Genomic DNA, 14,816 nt, shown 5'->3' with positions numbered 1-14,816 from the left:
CGATGCACCACAGCTACCACACCGCTCACACAGGACCCGTTCCTTAGCTAAGTGAGGACTGGGACAACCTACACAAAGGCAGAGGAGGGCACGAAGTGAGAGTGGCTTCCTTCTCTTTACACAGCTCCCTGCCATGGTCAGCTCCTTCCCTGGGAGAGGGCAAGGTCCTGGGCGGATTGAAGTCTCGCCGACCTCTCCTACACTTCAGTGGCTCTGGCAGCAAACACCTGCTGTGAAATAGTTCGTGCTGTTCTGGGTATTTTTATTTGTTTTCCTTACAGACCCACAACAGCGTGGTCTAGCCAAGCAGAGGCAGCTCCTCACGCAGCCTGCACAAGGCGAGCTGCAGCTAACCGGGCACCCTTCCTCTGCCTCCTGGAGCTGAGTTCTGCCTTCTCTGTAGTAAGGGGCAATAATTATTTCTAATTTCTGAACTGGGCTCCCCAGACTCATCTGAATTCACGGAGGGGCCTACTTCAAAAGCTCCCTGCAGCACGGTGAGACTTCCAGGCTTGCTGTGAGAGGAGAGCCGAGCTGGCTCACGGCAGCTCCTTCCCTTGCTGCCTTCTCCCCAGGGCACAGGAAGATGTTACCAAAGTCAGCCTTCAGCCTCCCCAGCTGGTGCCACAGTAGGCAGGAGGTAACGGGAAGGCATCAGGGCACTGATTCGGCACAGCACCTGCTTGATTTACAGCTCCTGAAGACACAAGGTGCTCATCTGCTGCGCTGAGCAGCCGCCAGCAGCACGGCAGGGCCCGTTCGAGCTGGTTGTGGCACTGCGGTCAGCACAGACCCAGCACCAAACTTCTGTTTGGACTGCTGACACTGCTTTTCCTGCCTTTATTAAGTCTTTTTTCCTTTCATATAGAGCAAAGCATTGTGACATGGCCCTAAGTATACTGTTAGCAGTCTAAAGTATCATCGGTGTGATTAATAGCTCTCCGTGGTTAAAGTCACTCCGTGTTTTCGTAATTTATCTCTGATTAAGACCCATGAGACTTTCAAGCCCATTTTTACTATTTTACCCTAAATAGGCTTGTAAGCTGTAATAAATAATAGGTATTCATGTTTTGAAAGAGAAACATTTTTCAGGACATGCCTTGGTGTACATTTCTTACAACTAATACAAAAAATATCACAGAACAGTAACTAAACAGAAAGACAGCAGACATTTTTCATGTATTATTTAAAACAAGAAATACTTTCCAACTGAGACATGGGAGGAAAAATTAGCATCCAAAACACAACAAAACATGCTGTCAGCTGTTTGAGATGTAGATTCATCTATGGCACGAGAGAGGTGAGACAGCCTCGACAAATTCTAAGCTAGTTGCAAGAAACCAGAGCAGCAACAGGTATGCTACCAGCTAGAAGCAAACCCCTCTTTCACTGGGACACCCTACCAGAGGGTCAGCAGCTGGGAATCCACTTCCAAACAGGAGAGACCCAAAAAAGAGCTGTGTATCGTACTGCAGGTGAACCGAGTCACCTGGCAAATTTAATTGGAAAGATTGCTGCATGCAAAGCTGCTTTTAAAGGATAAAGGAAAGCTGAAAACATGTTTTAAACAAAGGGAGAGGAAAAGGGAAGGAAAAAAGAGTTATGTTTGAGAGCTTCCCAAGTGAAGAGAAGGGTACTAAAACAAAACATGTTAAAACAGTAAGTATTAGGCTATTTGTTCTAGTCTTTCTTTTCAAATTTTAAAAGATGACGAGTACCATACCTGTTTAGCGTGGGGATGTTCCCTCTGTAATCAAACAACCACAGTTAGTTACAGATTGGTTAGTGAAAGCCATCATCAAGAACTATCATCGAGCTGATACACAGCCCAGCAACAAGTTTACAGTTAACTGAACCCAAATTTGTCATCAACCAGCAGGTATTCGGCAGGACTCCCTGTCACTGACCCTGAGAAGGCACCCACCACCTGACCTCGCCTGCCATGGGGAGAAGCACAGGCCATGCACGTGCCATGCAGATAATACATACCAGGAACTGGGGTTGCAAGGCACCTGCACCTCTACAGCATCTCTTTGATCGCACCACCTTCCAGCCCTGTGCGTACACCACGTGAGCTCCCCAAGCAGGACCAGGCGGGGAGCCTGCCCCCCCTGGCAGAAGAGCAGCGCAGATGCAAGAGGTGACAGCAGTCCGTGGGAACACCAGGTCCAGAAAACGAAGCCAAATCCTCCTTGCCAAACCACCACATCAAGCAGCAGCCCCCACGGTGGCTCCCACAACAACGCGGTACCAAAGCAAACGCACACAGACACACCACGTGGCGCTTGGCATCCTCAGCGTCCGAGGCCTTGAGCACCAGAAAGAACAAGCAGAACTTGAGGCTAACTTTAGGGAAATTTGCACGTTCCTTTTTTTTAAGGTCAGTCCAAACCCCTTCAGATGATTGCATGAAGACGGGGGCTGAGCGATGCACACAGGGAAGGAGGTGAGGGGCACAACAGCACGAGGACGGCGCAGGCTGGCCATGCTGGCTACACTCACAGCAGCACGAGGTAGCACGGCACTCCATGCAAGATGCAGAGATTGCTGCCATCTGGCATTCAAATTAGTAAAAATTAAACTGCAAAAACACACATGCACACGGGAGGCTTGTGCAGAGATTAGCAAACACGAAGGGATTGAAAGCAAAGCTTCAGGGAGTGTGCAACTGGACATTGGTCCTGCCCTGCAGAAACCTGTGGGAGAACAAACCTGCCACCTTCTGAACACCCTTCAAAAAGGCAGAACCCCAAGGTACTGGGCATGAAGTCCTAGTGTGCAGTGACCAGTGTATTTCCATGGTCACGGTCCTAAATACACTGCCTGTATCACGTCCTGCTCACAACCTGGTTTTGTCACAGGAGAGTCGTGTTCACTGTGGGGTTGTGTGTTTGGTGCATTGCTCACGGGGGAACAAGTTCCCGTGATTTCCTTAAGCCATACAGGAGAAAGCGCAAACTGGGCTGAAAACTTACCTATTTGATGGTAAATAACAAAATTATTTAATTTCATTTGGAGCTGGGGGGAGAGACACTGTGCTGAAGAGCCTATTGTTAAGACTGAAAGGGACAGGGCCTCAGGGGTGGAGATTTATTTATTTCTTATCCTGGGAAAGGGTGGGAAAGCTGCATGTGATCTACTCCAGCTGGAAAAAATAGTCTGGAGAGGACTGGCAGCTCCTACACCTGGTGCAGCAGTCCCTGGAATGCTTTCAGAAAAGCTAAAAAAAAAAATAAAAAATGAAAAAAAAAACAAACAGCATTTTTGTCTCAAAATGAATGCCCTGCAGCCTTGCTCGAGGAACTGCTCTCGAGCCACTCAGGATAGAGGTGAAGAGGTTCTGGTGAGAATTGCAGTGATGAAAAGAGGCGAGGCAGGGGCAGAGGTGTGGGCAGGATGCAGAGCAGTGCCCTGGCTGGGTCACGCAGCCTCCTCGGCCCCCGGAGCTGGGTGTCTCCTGCCACTGAGATGTGCTAGGAGGCAAGGGGCTGCTGCTGGCAGCCTTGTGGAAAGGCATCGCAGTCCCCTGGCTGAGCTACACCTTGCAAATAAAAGCAGAGCTGCGAACCAGCATGAGCTGCCCTGCGGCAGGGCCACCCCGGGAGCAGGAGCAGGTCTGGGGGCTGAGCAAGCACAGCCCACGGTGAAGCCCCAGCAGCGCTCCCACCCCCAGCACACACAGCTGATGGCAGGACCAGAAGCCTTTCCAGCACCCCAGCCCCAATCCTGCTCCCTTCTCTTCTTTACAAAGGCCCTCGTGCAGCAGGGAAGCTCACTGGGGACGCGCTCCGCACCGCATGCTCCAGGTTGCAGCCACTGTGCCCAGGCAAACAAACAAAAGCCCCCTCGGCTCCTTCCCACCCCTCCTGCTTGAACCCACAGCCGTTTCCCCTGGCCACCCCCCACTTTTTTTTCCCCTTAACCAAGGGAGCTCCCCTCTGGACACGGCAGCGCATGCAAAGCACCGCGGGCGCAGCGAGCTGTGGCCGAGCGCAGCGCAGGGCAGGGCTTTGAAATCAGGCAGCAAAGCAGAACCAGCAGAGGTCGGCTGAATAACCCACTTGTAGTTATTACCAGCGGTACCACAGGAGAAAGAGCAATTCCACTGGCTGTGACCAGTGGCGTTCCTCTTATGTTCCTTCATTTCTGTAGAAGAATCTAAACAGAAGGCTGCGAAACGTGCCTCGAACCATTCATTTTGATTGGGTTTTTCCTCTCCCTCTTTCTTTCCTTATTCTTCTGCTCCCTCTGTGATTCAGCCAAGCTGAATCCGCTCCTGAAGTCCAATTTGCATAAAATTATCATCGTTCCATTCAGTTTGCTGCCCCTTCCACAGCCCCTTCTTTGCTCTGCTGGAAGATTTTGCCCTTTCCGAAGCAGACAAGCCAAGGGAGCTGCAGCACATTACTGCTGCCTGCTGTCTAATTAACATCAAACCCTCAGCACGAGCTGCGGGGATTTACAGGTGGCCTGGAATCATTTTCCCCTCCTCCCTCTGATATCAGCCTCCCGCAACAAGGAGGGGACCTGGGGCTACCTACTGATAGGCTTCCAGTTGTGTGCTTGGCTCTCCGGGCTCCTGCAGCCAGAGCCCGAAGCAGGGCGGCTGCTTCGGTGCTGGGAAGCCCACGAGTGCTGCAGGAAGCTCTTGTAGCATCTCTCTTAGTCCACGGGAAATTATTGCATTTGGTCAGAAATCCCAATTTTCTATCGTTATAACAACCTAACGAGGAAGGCACCTACAAGCACTGCTCTAAGTGTAATCAAGTTCTGGTTTCTGGGTATTCTGTAAAATGCACTGTTTGGAAACAGCAGAACGAGATTTGGCTTTCAGCCTTCAAAATGGTTTCAAGCTGAACGCTAAGGCAGAGGCTGACAAAAAGGAACAACCAAAGTACTCCATAGATGATAAAACATCAAGAGACAGCCGGGGAGAAGTCATGCACCACTCTGAAGCCTTGAAATCAGCAACAGCAAAGTCCAGGTAGGGTGTCAACAAACATCCACAAGCACAGAAAGAGGAGGTATCGGGCAAAAACAAGCACGAGATAGTTGAGACATTTAAACTGAGACCCTTGGAAATACCAGGCAGCTACTGACTAGACCTAAATTCCACCCTCGGAGCATCAAGGACAGCAGAACGCAGTCCCAAGAAGGAATTCAGCCCGGACCAACCTAAGGCACTTGCCCACATGCCCCTGTTTGCTGAGCCTCCAAATTCGGGGTAACTGGACAATCTATCAAGTTGTGAAAGTAAAACTTGCTTTAAAGCTAAGTAAGCCAATTATCAAATTTTAAAGGCTTTGGTGGCTTGGAGCATATCCAGAGAGAACGTGCGCTGCTAAAACTTCCCTTCACCTCCACCTCCCAGGGATATGTCCTGGTTTGGGGTGTCCCGGACATCCCAGGGCCAAATGTGGCAGCAGGGGACAAAGCACGGCACAGGCTCAGTGCACAGAGGGATCGGGAAGGCAAGGGTAAGGCATCGGAGTGAACAAAAGAGCCTGGGCTGCTCTTCAGTTTCATTTGGGGCTGAACACAGGCGGGAGGCAGAGCCCTCTGTTATCGTTGCCATCCCCCAAAATAGACACATCCAGCATTTTTATGTCACCCTTGTCAGCAATTGCCTCAGCGTGTGACAGAGCGGCGTGCTTTGCTGGAACAAATCTTCCTGAGCTCTTCCCTCCTGGTCCCCCAGCACAGCTGCTGCTCGGGAAGGGAAGATCAAGAGAGCAGCTGCGCAGCCTGGCCGGGGGAAGGCAGCGAGCAGGAGAAAAGGGGATGCTTCAGGAGGAGCAGTGCAGCAGCACGATGCTGCAGCAGGCTCCAAAAACTACCCACAGTGGACAATGTCCCAGTTCAATTTAAACCTTACAGCCTCAGCCATAAGAAAGGCTGTTTGAAAGCAGGAGAGTAGGATTATTAGAAAAAAAAAACTCCTGTTGAAAACGCTCTGTAATTCCCTCTCCCTCTTCTTCGAGCAGTCACACAATGTTTCTTTGAACAGGAGATTTTAAGCTAAGAATAGGCGAGCGCTGTTTCATGTGCCCAACACCTCAGAAAGGCCTTTCAGCATCCATCACCTGGCCTGCCATTCTCACAAAGGAAGCTGAACTCTCCAAACACCAGTCAATATTCCCCCGGCTTCCCATCTCAGCAGGGCAGGCAGAACAAGAGGGAGGAGGAGAACATCTCAGGGCAGGGCTCGGTTCTTTCTCCCATCTTTTCTCACCAGGACTCTAGGCAGCAGAAGGAGGCTATCCCAACGAGGTTACCCCACTGCTTGGAGAGGGCTCAGAAACTCCACTGACTGCCAGAGGCACCAGATGGTTACCCTGCGCTCCTCATCGGGTTGCACTGGGCAATAAGGGCTGATGGTTTTGATCTATAAAGCTGTCTGTGGTTTCAATTATAAGTTCTTCTCCCTATGCCTTACCCTTGCAATCAAGATCAGTGGGGATTCTTACAACAGGGTGTTTTCTATTAATTTAAACAAATAATTCCCAAATCGGTTTCTGCCCACAAATCCCACCAGGAGCGGGTTGCATTTACGTGATTTTGTTATTTAGATTTAGCAGTTTTTCTTTCCTCTCTGCTTCCATGTAAAGCTTTACTGCGGGTAGTTGATGGCAATTATTCAGTGGTCAAAACCACAAAGTCTGAGTGCCTGGTGCGACCAGTCGGATCAGAAGTAGTGACTGGGACTGTTTCCGTTACAATTAAGTGAAGCCACATCAGGGTTAAACACCAATGACACCGAATTTAAATATACCACAATTACAAAAACCCTATCAGTTTGCAATTATCTCTCCATGAATATTTGCTCCGGTAAAATTCAGACTCTCGAGCATTCACAGAAATCAGACAAAAAAGGGAACAGGGCTCAAAAATGTCTGATCAAGTGCTGAGAAACGTGCTGCATCACACAACACCAGCTCCAAAACAGGATGCGCTCTCTGGGTTCTGCGGTGCCCATTTCTAGTTCACCAGGATCCAGCCCTGCAGAAGCTCCAGGGACATTTTACACAGTTAGCTGGGATATTTTGGCTTTGGGATTTGCCCTTAGAGTGCGTTTTTAGCTTTTCAGGCTAAGAGTTCATGCTACAGAAGATACAGAAAAACATACGATGGACTTTCGATAGAACATCATCGAAAACAACAAAGAAGACTCAAGCAAGACAATGTCAGAGTTTTGAGATTTCAGTGCTCTGTGTCCTGGGATTAACGTGTGGACTGCCTGCACAGGGAGCTTAAATCTGCACACTCGGTGCTAATTCGATTCCCTCGGTATCCTGCTATCTGTTGTGCTTTAGCTCCCAGCCACACAATAGCTGCACAAGGAGGTACACACTGCAAACAGCTGCATTAAGCAACAGGAGTGAAATTCATCACCAGCAGATCGAGGTGCAACTCCAAGGAACCAAACCTGCCTATGCAAGCAGCGAATTTGTCCCCAACGTCTGCTTGCCTTTGCACAAGGACTGCAATGCATTTTCATTCAACCATCAGCACCGCCGATGGTTGAGAAGCAGAACTGAGCTTCAGGACGTTACTACAGCAAATTCAGCATAAAGGGGAGAGGAGATTTCAGGACAAAGAAGCTGTTCCCCAAGCAGGTAACAGTTCTCATCTTCCAGCTGACCTTGTCCAATTAAGCTTGTGCACAGTAACAGAGCAGTGGTCAGCACTGGCAGGCCAAACAACCCGCAAGCAACAGAGGTGACTGAGACTAGCAAAGAGAGGAAACGGAGAAAGAATGGGAAGGAGAGAGAGAGATTATTATAAAGGGGCACTAAAAATAGTATGCAATTATTTACAAATATTCTAGAGATGCAGAAAACAGATGAGACCAAATGCATGTCCCATTTGTATCATGAGTGTTTTGTGCTGCTTGTTGAGGACAGTCATTCATTTCTAGCAAACCAGATTCTGAAAACCATTTCATAAAATGTACTGATGGATTCTCAATGAAGCGAGACTGGACCCCATTGCCCAGCCCCACCAAAAATAAAATAAGGAAAAAGATGCTTGGAAACAAAGGAGGAAAATAGCACGGAACCATGCTGCCAACCCAGCACGGACCAACAGTGGCACCTGGCGGCCACGGCCACTCGCTGCGCCGCTGGGCTCCAGCAGTCCCCTGCCTGGGACAAAAATCGTCTGGAACAAAACATCCTCCTGGAGTCCCACTGGAAATGAAGAACCACCGGGACCGACTAATCTGACAGATGCTAAAAAAGTTCTGAAAATCAAGGGGTTTTTTAAATGCTCTTTGCACACGCTAGGAGATGCAACCCGTCTGTAAGGGGGCAGGGAACAGCTGATGGTTTTGGTTGCAACTTTGAGATTCAGTAATCATGAGAAATACATTCTGAAAAATACTGACTGAAAACCGAAGTATTCCAGCTCTTACATCTCTGTATAATACACATTTGCATGTATATCTTAGTCTCTTCTGTCAAATGAACAAAGGCTGCCAGTCCTTATTACACTATGAAAAAAATTCACATTATCCAGTAAAGCCAGGTTTGAAAGTAGAGCCAATCACAAACAGTTACAAAGAGCTGGCAGGGGAGCACTGCAGAAAGAGGACAGAGATTGTTTGACTGTTCTTTATTAAAATTCCTACTACTGATTACTCTGTGTGGAATCTCATCGTTCAGAAAGCTCGGGATTCAGCTAGAACTGAAGTTACAGAGTAAAGTTACTACACAAGCTTAACTGAAAACTGGAACACATGAGAACTGTGTTATATTTAAATGAATCCAAATTGCTGGAACTACTACCCACAGCTCCTGTGGCTTTAAATAATTTAAGAGAAGGAAGTGGGTAATGTACGGTTTTATCCTAACCAATTTGTGCTTATTTGAAGCACCGGGAACTACCCATTTCTCTACCAGTTCTATTCCAAGTTTTCTCCACCAAGATAACACGTAGTTCCTTATAAACCTCTGATCGCAAAGGCACCTGAAAATGTGATCTGACCTGTTTGGATGGGAGGTAGGTAGCATGAACTGGAACTCCACCACACAAGTGTTATCCTTCAGCTGGCGGTGCTGGACGCTGTTTAATTCGTAGGCAATGTATGCCCTTCGAACATACACCTGGTTAAAGAGAAACCCAGTCAGCTTAACCATGCTACGGAGGCACAGAGGAAGAAGACAAATGACACACCGGGAGAGCTCTTGAAAATATTACAAACAATACAGATACCTCCAAATGAGTATCTAGATAGAAATCTAATCCAGCCAGAATAAGTCAAGTATTGTTATTTGAGAAAGGCCAGGCTGGCAGCACACAACCATCACCACAAGGCACCGGGTGGGCCGACCATATTCTCTGACAGCAGCTTCACCTTCAATCCTTTCAACCATGTAAATCTTCTTCAAGCAGAGAAGATAATTTGTATCTGAAACTTCAGCCAATTATGAATGTTAATGCTGTTAAATGCCAAACTCCAGCTATGCCAGATTCCACACAACCTACAGCTCCCAATCTTGCAAGGTGACACCGATACATTAAAATAAAATAAAATAAAATAAAATAAAATAAAATAAAATAAAATAAAACAAAACAAAACAAAACAAAACAAAAAAACAAAACAAAATAAAATAAAACAAAACAAAACAAAACAAAACAAAATAAAATAAAATAAAATAAAATAAAATAAAATAAAATAAAATAAAATAAAATAAAATAAAATAAAATAAAATAAAATAAAATAAAATAAAATAAAATAAAATGTTTATTTTTTCAGTGAGAAAAAACTCACCTCTAAAGCTGCCATTCTTACCACCTGGTTACTGTGGTAGAAAAAGTTGGGTAGCACATCGAAGATGGATGTTTCTGACAAAATGAGTTTCTAGAAGAGATTACATAAAGCAGTGTTAAAAGACAGCTCCCCATCTTGTAAATAGGATCAGGCTAAAAAGCAAAAAGGAAAAGCAAAAACAACAAAAAAAAAAAAGATGAAGTCTGTCTAGTTCTGATCGCCTTGCTTCTTCCTGTTGCTCAGCAAGGATTAGGACCTTTTAACATGAAATCCTGGCTAGGTGCAGCATAAAGCCTGCTGTCCAAGCTCTCTGCTTGTTTATTACAACAGAAGCTACTTCAGGTGGTCCCACTACTTTAAGTCAGCCTATTCACTGGCTGTAAAACATTCACCAATTCAATATACATCACAATTAAGTCTTTGGTTACCCAGAGAGAAACACAACTTGTGACCCCAGCTCTCCTGAACTCCTGACTAACAACCTTAAATAAAACCACTTGTAGAAACCAGCACTAGCAGTAAGCAGTGTAAATGTGGGAGAGGAAAAGAGTTTGGTAACTCTTCAGGGGACATCCTTATAACCCACGAATGCCGTGGCATGGCATGTCAGGTCTCAGAGAGCTCTGGTAGCCAGGGTTTGATCCTCTTCATGGGATTTAGTGTCGCGATGGAAACAAAAATGAGGGGGAAGCTAGGAACCAGACTGACAGAATGTAAAGCCACGAGGACCTGGGGGCTACAGGTGGGATTTTACTGCAGAAACAGTAAGCTCCCTGAGGAGGAAGCAGGGAACCAGGAAGAGTGTGGCAGATACCTGCAGGTTCTCAATGCAGAACTGGTGTCCATACATGTCAATCGCGGACAGGAAGATGGACTCCACCTGGTTGTGACGCAGCTCGTAGGACGGCAAATGGGAAGCAATGAGAACCTGGTAAACAGCAAACACAAAATGTGTCAGTGAAAGGAGCTCTGCTGCACCATTGGAAGGAGGCTGTAACTCCAAGGCAGCAATAGCCCACTCCATCCCAGAAGAGGTGACTGGCTTCTCCTGTGAATTCTGTGGCACCTGGGTGATGCTGCAAACTCTCTCCCCTCCCCAGCCTCATTTGTGTATCTGCTCGGTTTGTATTATTGGCAATTCCCCATGGAGAAAAGGAACAGCTTCAATCAAGTTCCATCAGTGCATGTGATTTAGCACTGCAGAGCTGCTAGTCCTGGGGATTGCCTGACCGGCTGTTAATTGGAAAGCAGATCTGGCAGGCAGCAGCTGTGGGGAGGCCAGCAACGGAGACCGCCTTTCACAGCTTCCGAGCAGAGCGAGCAGGAGCCACTGGTGCCAAGTATTAAATGCCCAACATGAAGGATACGGAGATAGGAAGGGGAAGCAGCTTGCAGGGGAAAATGAAGTGCAAGAGCAACATAAAGACATACACAAGGACTGCAGCACTATCCCCAGCATGCTGCTGAGAGGTTCAATAACTCTGAATGGTTCAAGGACACAAATACAATCCTGAAGGAAACATAAGGTCACTGAGCAGCTTCAAACACCACATTCATTTTCAACAGTCAAGCTCTGAAATAAAAGGAGAGATCCCCAAAGTGTCAGCTTCCCTGCTGCAGACTTTTAGAATGGAGATAGGGACTGCAGAGTGAGAGGAGCGATCATACTGCAGGGTTAGCACTATCGCGAAACGATTATGCCCTCTCACTCCTTCTTGGCTACACGCTAACCACTAAAGAGAAAGTCCGCAATAATATAAGGGCGGATGTCTGGCATTCAAATTATTATCTGAACTAGACTCTTGGAAATGACAGTATCAGAAGTTTTTCCAATTATTTTCAGCTTCAAAAGAGATTTAATAAAGTAAGTCAAAAGCTAGAAGAAACATTAAAAAAAAAAAAAGACCAACGTATTCTTTGCAATAATTCCTTAGGAACATCTGATTCTCATGTAAATTTCTCTCCCTGTTCTCTGCACAGACTGATTTGCAGTTGTAGGGTAGCTGATGAACCCAGATAGCATGTCCTGTTTACTGTACAGCTGCCTGTGCGTTCCAGGCAGCCTGTGCTTGTCAGGTTCACAGATTATGAAGCCAGAAGCAAGCACAGTGAGCATGTATTTCGACTTCCTTTATCACACAAACCATAGTCTACTCTCAGGTAATTCCTGTTTAAGCCAGACAACATTTTGGAGGAACAGGGGAACGTAACCCTAACATAAAAATGCACAGTGATTCAGAATCCACTGCAATCTTTCACAGACTGTCACAATGGTTAATCACTGGTTAATTACCTTCATTGTTGGGCTGCTCACAGTAGTCTACTCTTCACATTTGCATAGCTATCAAATAAACATCATGAGATACAGACCTTCCAAGAGAGCAAGCCCCAAGTGGGAGCAGCCCTGGTATTGATCTGATCAGCGACAGCACAGTCTGTCTCTAACGGGCTTGGATGGCTGCAAACACTCCCTTACCTGCCGTGCTCGCAGAGCCACTTTGGCGTTGGTTGTCTTGCTGAGCTGGGTCAGCTCTGTCAGAATATTAATCAGCTCATCTGTCAAGGTGGGGTCACGGCCACATAGCTGGTCCTAAAAACAAAAAGAATTGAAAATGTTGAAAAGAGAGGGAAAACATCCTCTCTTCCTCTTACAAAGGGGTCTAAATGTGAAATATCTACACAGATGCTCTCAGATGCTGGACCACGCAACCTTTAGAGGTCCCTGTCTAAATCATTCTGCATTTCTGTGCCATCAGGGGTAAAAATATTAGATGTCCAATAATTTTACACATATAAAAAAAAGCCAAAAAGATACACAGAAGGAAATGCCTGGCACCGCTACCTATTTTCTTATTTGCAGCACATGCTTTTGCACCCACACACATCAGAAATGCTGACTTGTCAAAGACACTCAGGTATAACGTTATCCCATTACCCAGTTCCAGTCTTTTACCAGAAGTTCCCCTAACAACGTAAAATTCAAAAAGCACCTAATTGCAGCAGAATGCTTTGTGTAACACACAAAAATTAGCAAACCTTCACTATGAAAGCTGACCCAACAAAGAGTTTAACTGCTTGAAGTTTCATGAGATTATAAATGCGTTGGTTTTCCCTGGCAGGTTTATCAAAGCAAAAAACAAAAATCAAAATAATAGAAGTCCCACGTCCATTAACTAGTAACAGCTCACACCACATACAATTGCAAAGCTAAATAGCTTTTTCCCCACATTGTTCTTGACCCCTTTCTCTCTGACCTCACACAAGTGCAATGTCATCTCTAGGAGTGATTGTGCAAAGCTCTCAGTGAGAGTGACCAAAGCTAAATCATTTTAAAAACCCAACAAACTAAGCTCCTCTTAGACTGTCACCTCCCACTAGCCAGCCCAGGACCAGCAAACAACTACAACAACTACCTCCAAAGAAAGTTCTGTAAATCTAACCTCTCTACATCAGTGTGTGAATTCACAGGGAATAATTCAACAACTGCCTTTGGTGTGTTTGGAGTACAAATGCCTGGTGCTGTTCTATTAATTCTTGTTACTTTCAGCAGTAAGCAGGACACGGGACATACGCCACGCCATCTAACACAAGCAATTCTATCTAGTTAAGGGGAGGATGCGCATACAACAGTGAGTTAAGTACATAAAATGAATACACAACTTCAAATCACACTATATTTCAACAAATACATGAAAGATGGAGTAGTTCCCATCCTGCCTTAAACGCCTGCTAGCTAAAAATGTGAGTGATGGCAGCATAACGCTATTACTAAAACCATCCTCAGAGCCCTTTGTTAATAATGGATTCCTAGGGATACATCAATAACAGCAACACAAGCATCAAGGTGTTTTGACATGACATTTGCCCTTGGAGGACAAACGTAACCATCCCACATAAATAGCCTGGCAACCCATAAAATGCCACCGCCTTCACCATGATTACCAAATGTGCCAGGGGGGCCCTCGGACATGAAGAGTAATGCGCCTCCGAAGGAAGAGGAATGATGGTCCTTTGGCTAATGGGGTGACCTGTAATTCAGCAGCCTGGAGCCCCTAGCTCTGCCACAGACAACACGGTGACCTGAGGTCCGTCGCCCTTCCTCAGCCCTGGTACCCACTTGAGCCAAGCAGCCCCTGCCCCACAGCTCCTGCCAGGGTCTCACAGAGGATGTACGAGCAGAACCTGCCTCCCTGGGCAGCCACCTCCTTGGTTCCTCTGCAGGAAGGCCTCTCCAGCACGCTGTGAGTCCCAGCAGAAGTGGGACTCAAAGTGGGTGGCCTTAACTTGAGATGAAGCATCTGACAGTGTGGGAAGAAGGAGCACAGACAAAAGACAAAGGAAAACTAAGGGAGTCTTTAGTTTTTTTCTGTTCTTCCTGGCTCCCAGCACGCCCCTCGCTGCCTCAGCCAGACGTTTCACCTCCCGACGTGAAGACATGGCAAGACTTTACCTCCAAGACACGGCTTGCATGGAGGTGAAAATCTAGACAAAAAGTTTCAGTCCCATTTTAGCAAGAAATAATCAGGATGACAACAACAAAATAAAGCAGGTAGCTGGCGCTACACTGGCTTTTGCCTGCACTGATTGGCAAAGGCAGTGAGCAAAGCCTCAAACCAGCTCTTTGACAAGGCCTTAACGCCTCCCCGGCACCCCCGTGTAATTACACACTTGAGTGACTGGACTCTGAAGAAAATTGAAGGCCTGAGCTGCGAACAGCTGCCATTTTCTCTCTCCATCACGCCAGCATGATTACTTGAGAAATGAACAGCCCCGGCTCAAAGCTACTCCAGAATTCTCAGAGGAAATATGGCTCCGTGTTCAAATAATGAGATTCTTAAGGCAAGCGTTACTTACAATCACACCACACACCAAAAAGAGAAAAGAAAAAAAAAAAAAGGAAAAAACGAGAGCCAGAAAGAAAGAATTCCAGGGCCCTTATATCCTACAAATTAGAATTTAAGAAATCCAGCCTCTGCCTTGGACAATTATGAGCCTTTTTCTGCTTTTGAGAGTTATTTTGTGGATGGCTACTTCGGAAATATTT

General features: G+C 46.5%; 1 protein-coding gene across 3 annotated transcripts in view; it reads right to left on the bottom strand.

The window, feature by feature from the left end:
- Positions 1–14,816, bottom strand: part of ACACA (acetyl-CoA carboxylase alpha) — a 93,643-nt gene that overhangs the window by 64,684 nt on the left and 14,143 nt on the right. For 2 of the 3 annotated variants that reach the window (XM_068655943.1, XM_068655945.1), the window contains exons 15-19: positions 12,249–12,362; positions 10,587–10,700; positions 9,773–9,862; positions 8,986–9,104; positions 1,724–1,747 (exon numbers count right to left, since the gene is read on the bottom strand). In XM_068655943.1, the coding sequence (XP_068512044.1) occupies positions 1,724–1,747; positions 8,986–9,104; positions 9,773–9,862; positions 10,587–10,700; positions 12,249–12,362 (461 nt within the window). The remainder of the gene's footprint in view (positions 1–1,723; positions 1,748–8,985; positions 9,105–9,772; positions 9,863–10,586; positions 10,701–12,248; positions 12,363–14,816) is intronic. The other variant, XM_068655944.1, reaches the window with a different exon arrangement.

The sequence above is a fragment of the Anas acuta genome, chromosome 19 (assembly GCF_963932015.1).
Source record: "Anas acuta chromosome 19, bAnaAcu1.1, whole genome shotgun sequence".
Classification (NCBI taxonomy): domain Eukaryota; kingdom Metazoa; phylum Chordata; class Aves; order Anseriformes; family Anatidae; genus Anas; species Anas acuta.
This window is presented reverse-complemented; position numbering and strand designations above follow the sequence as displayed.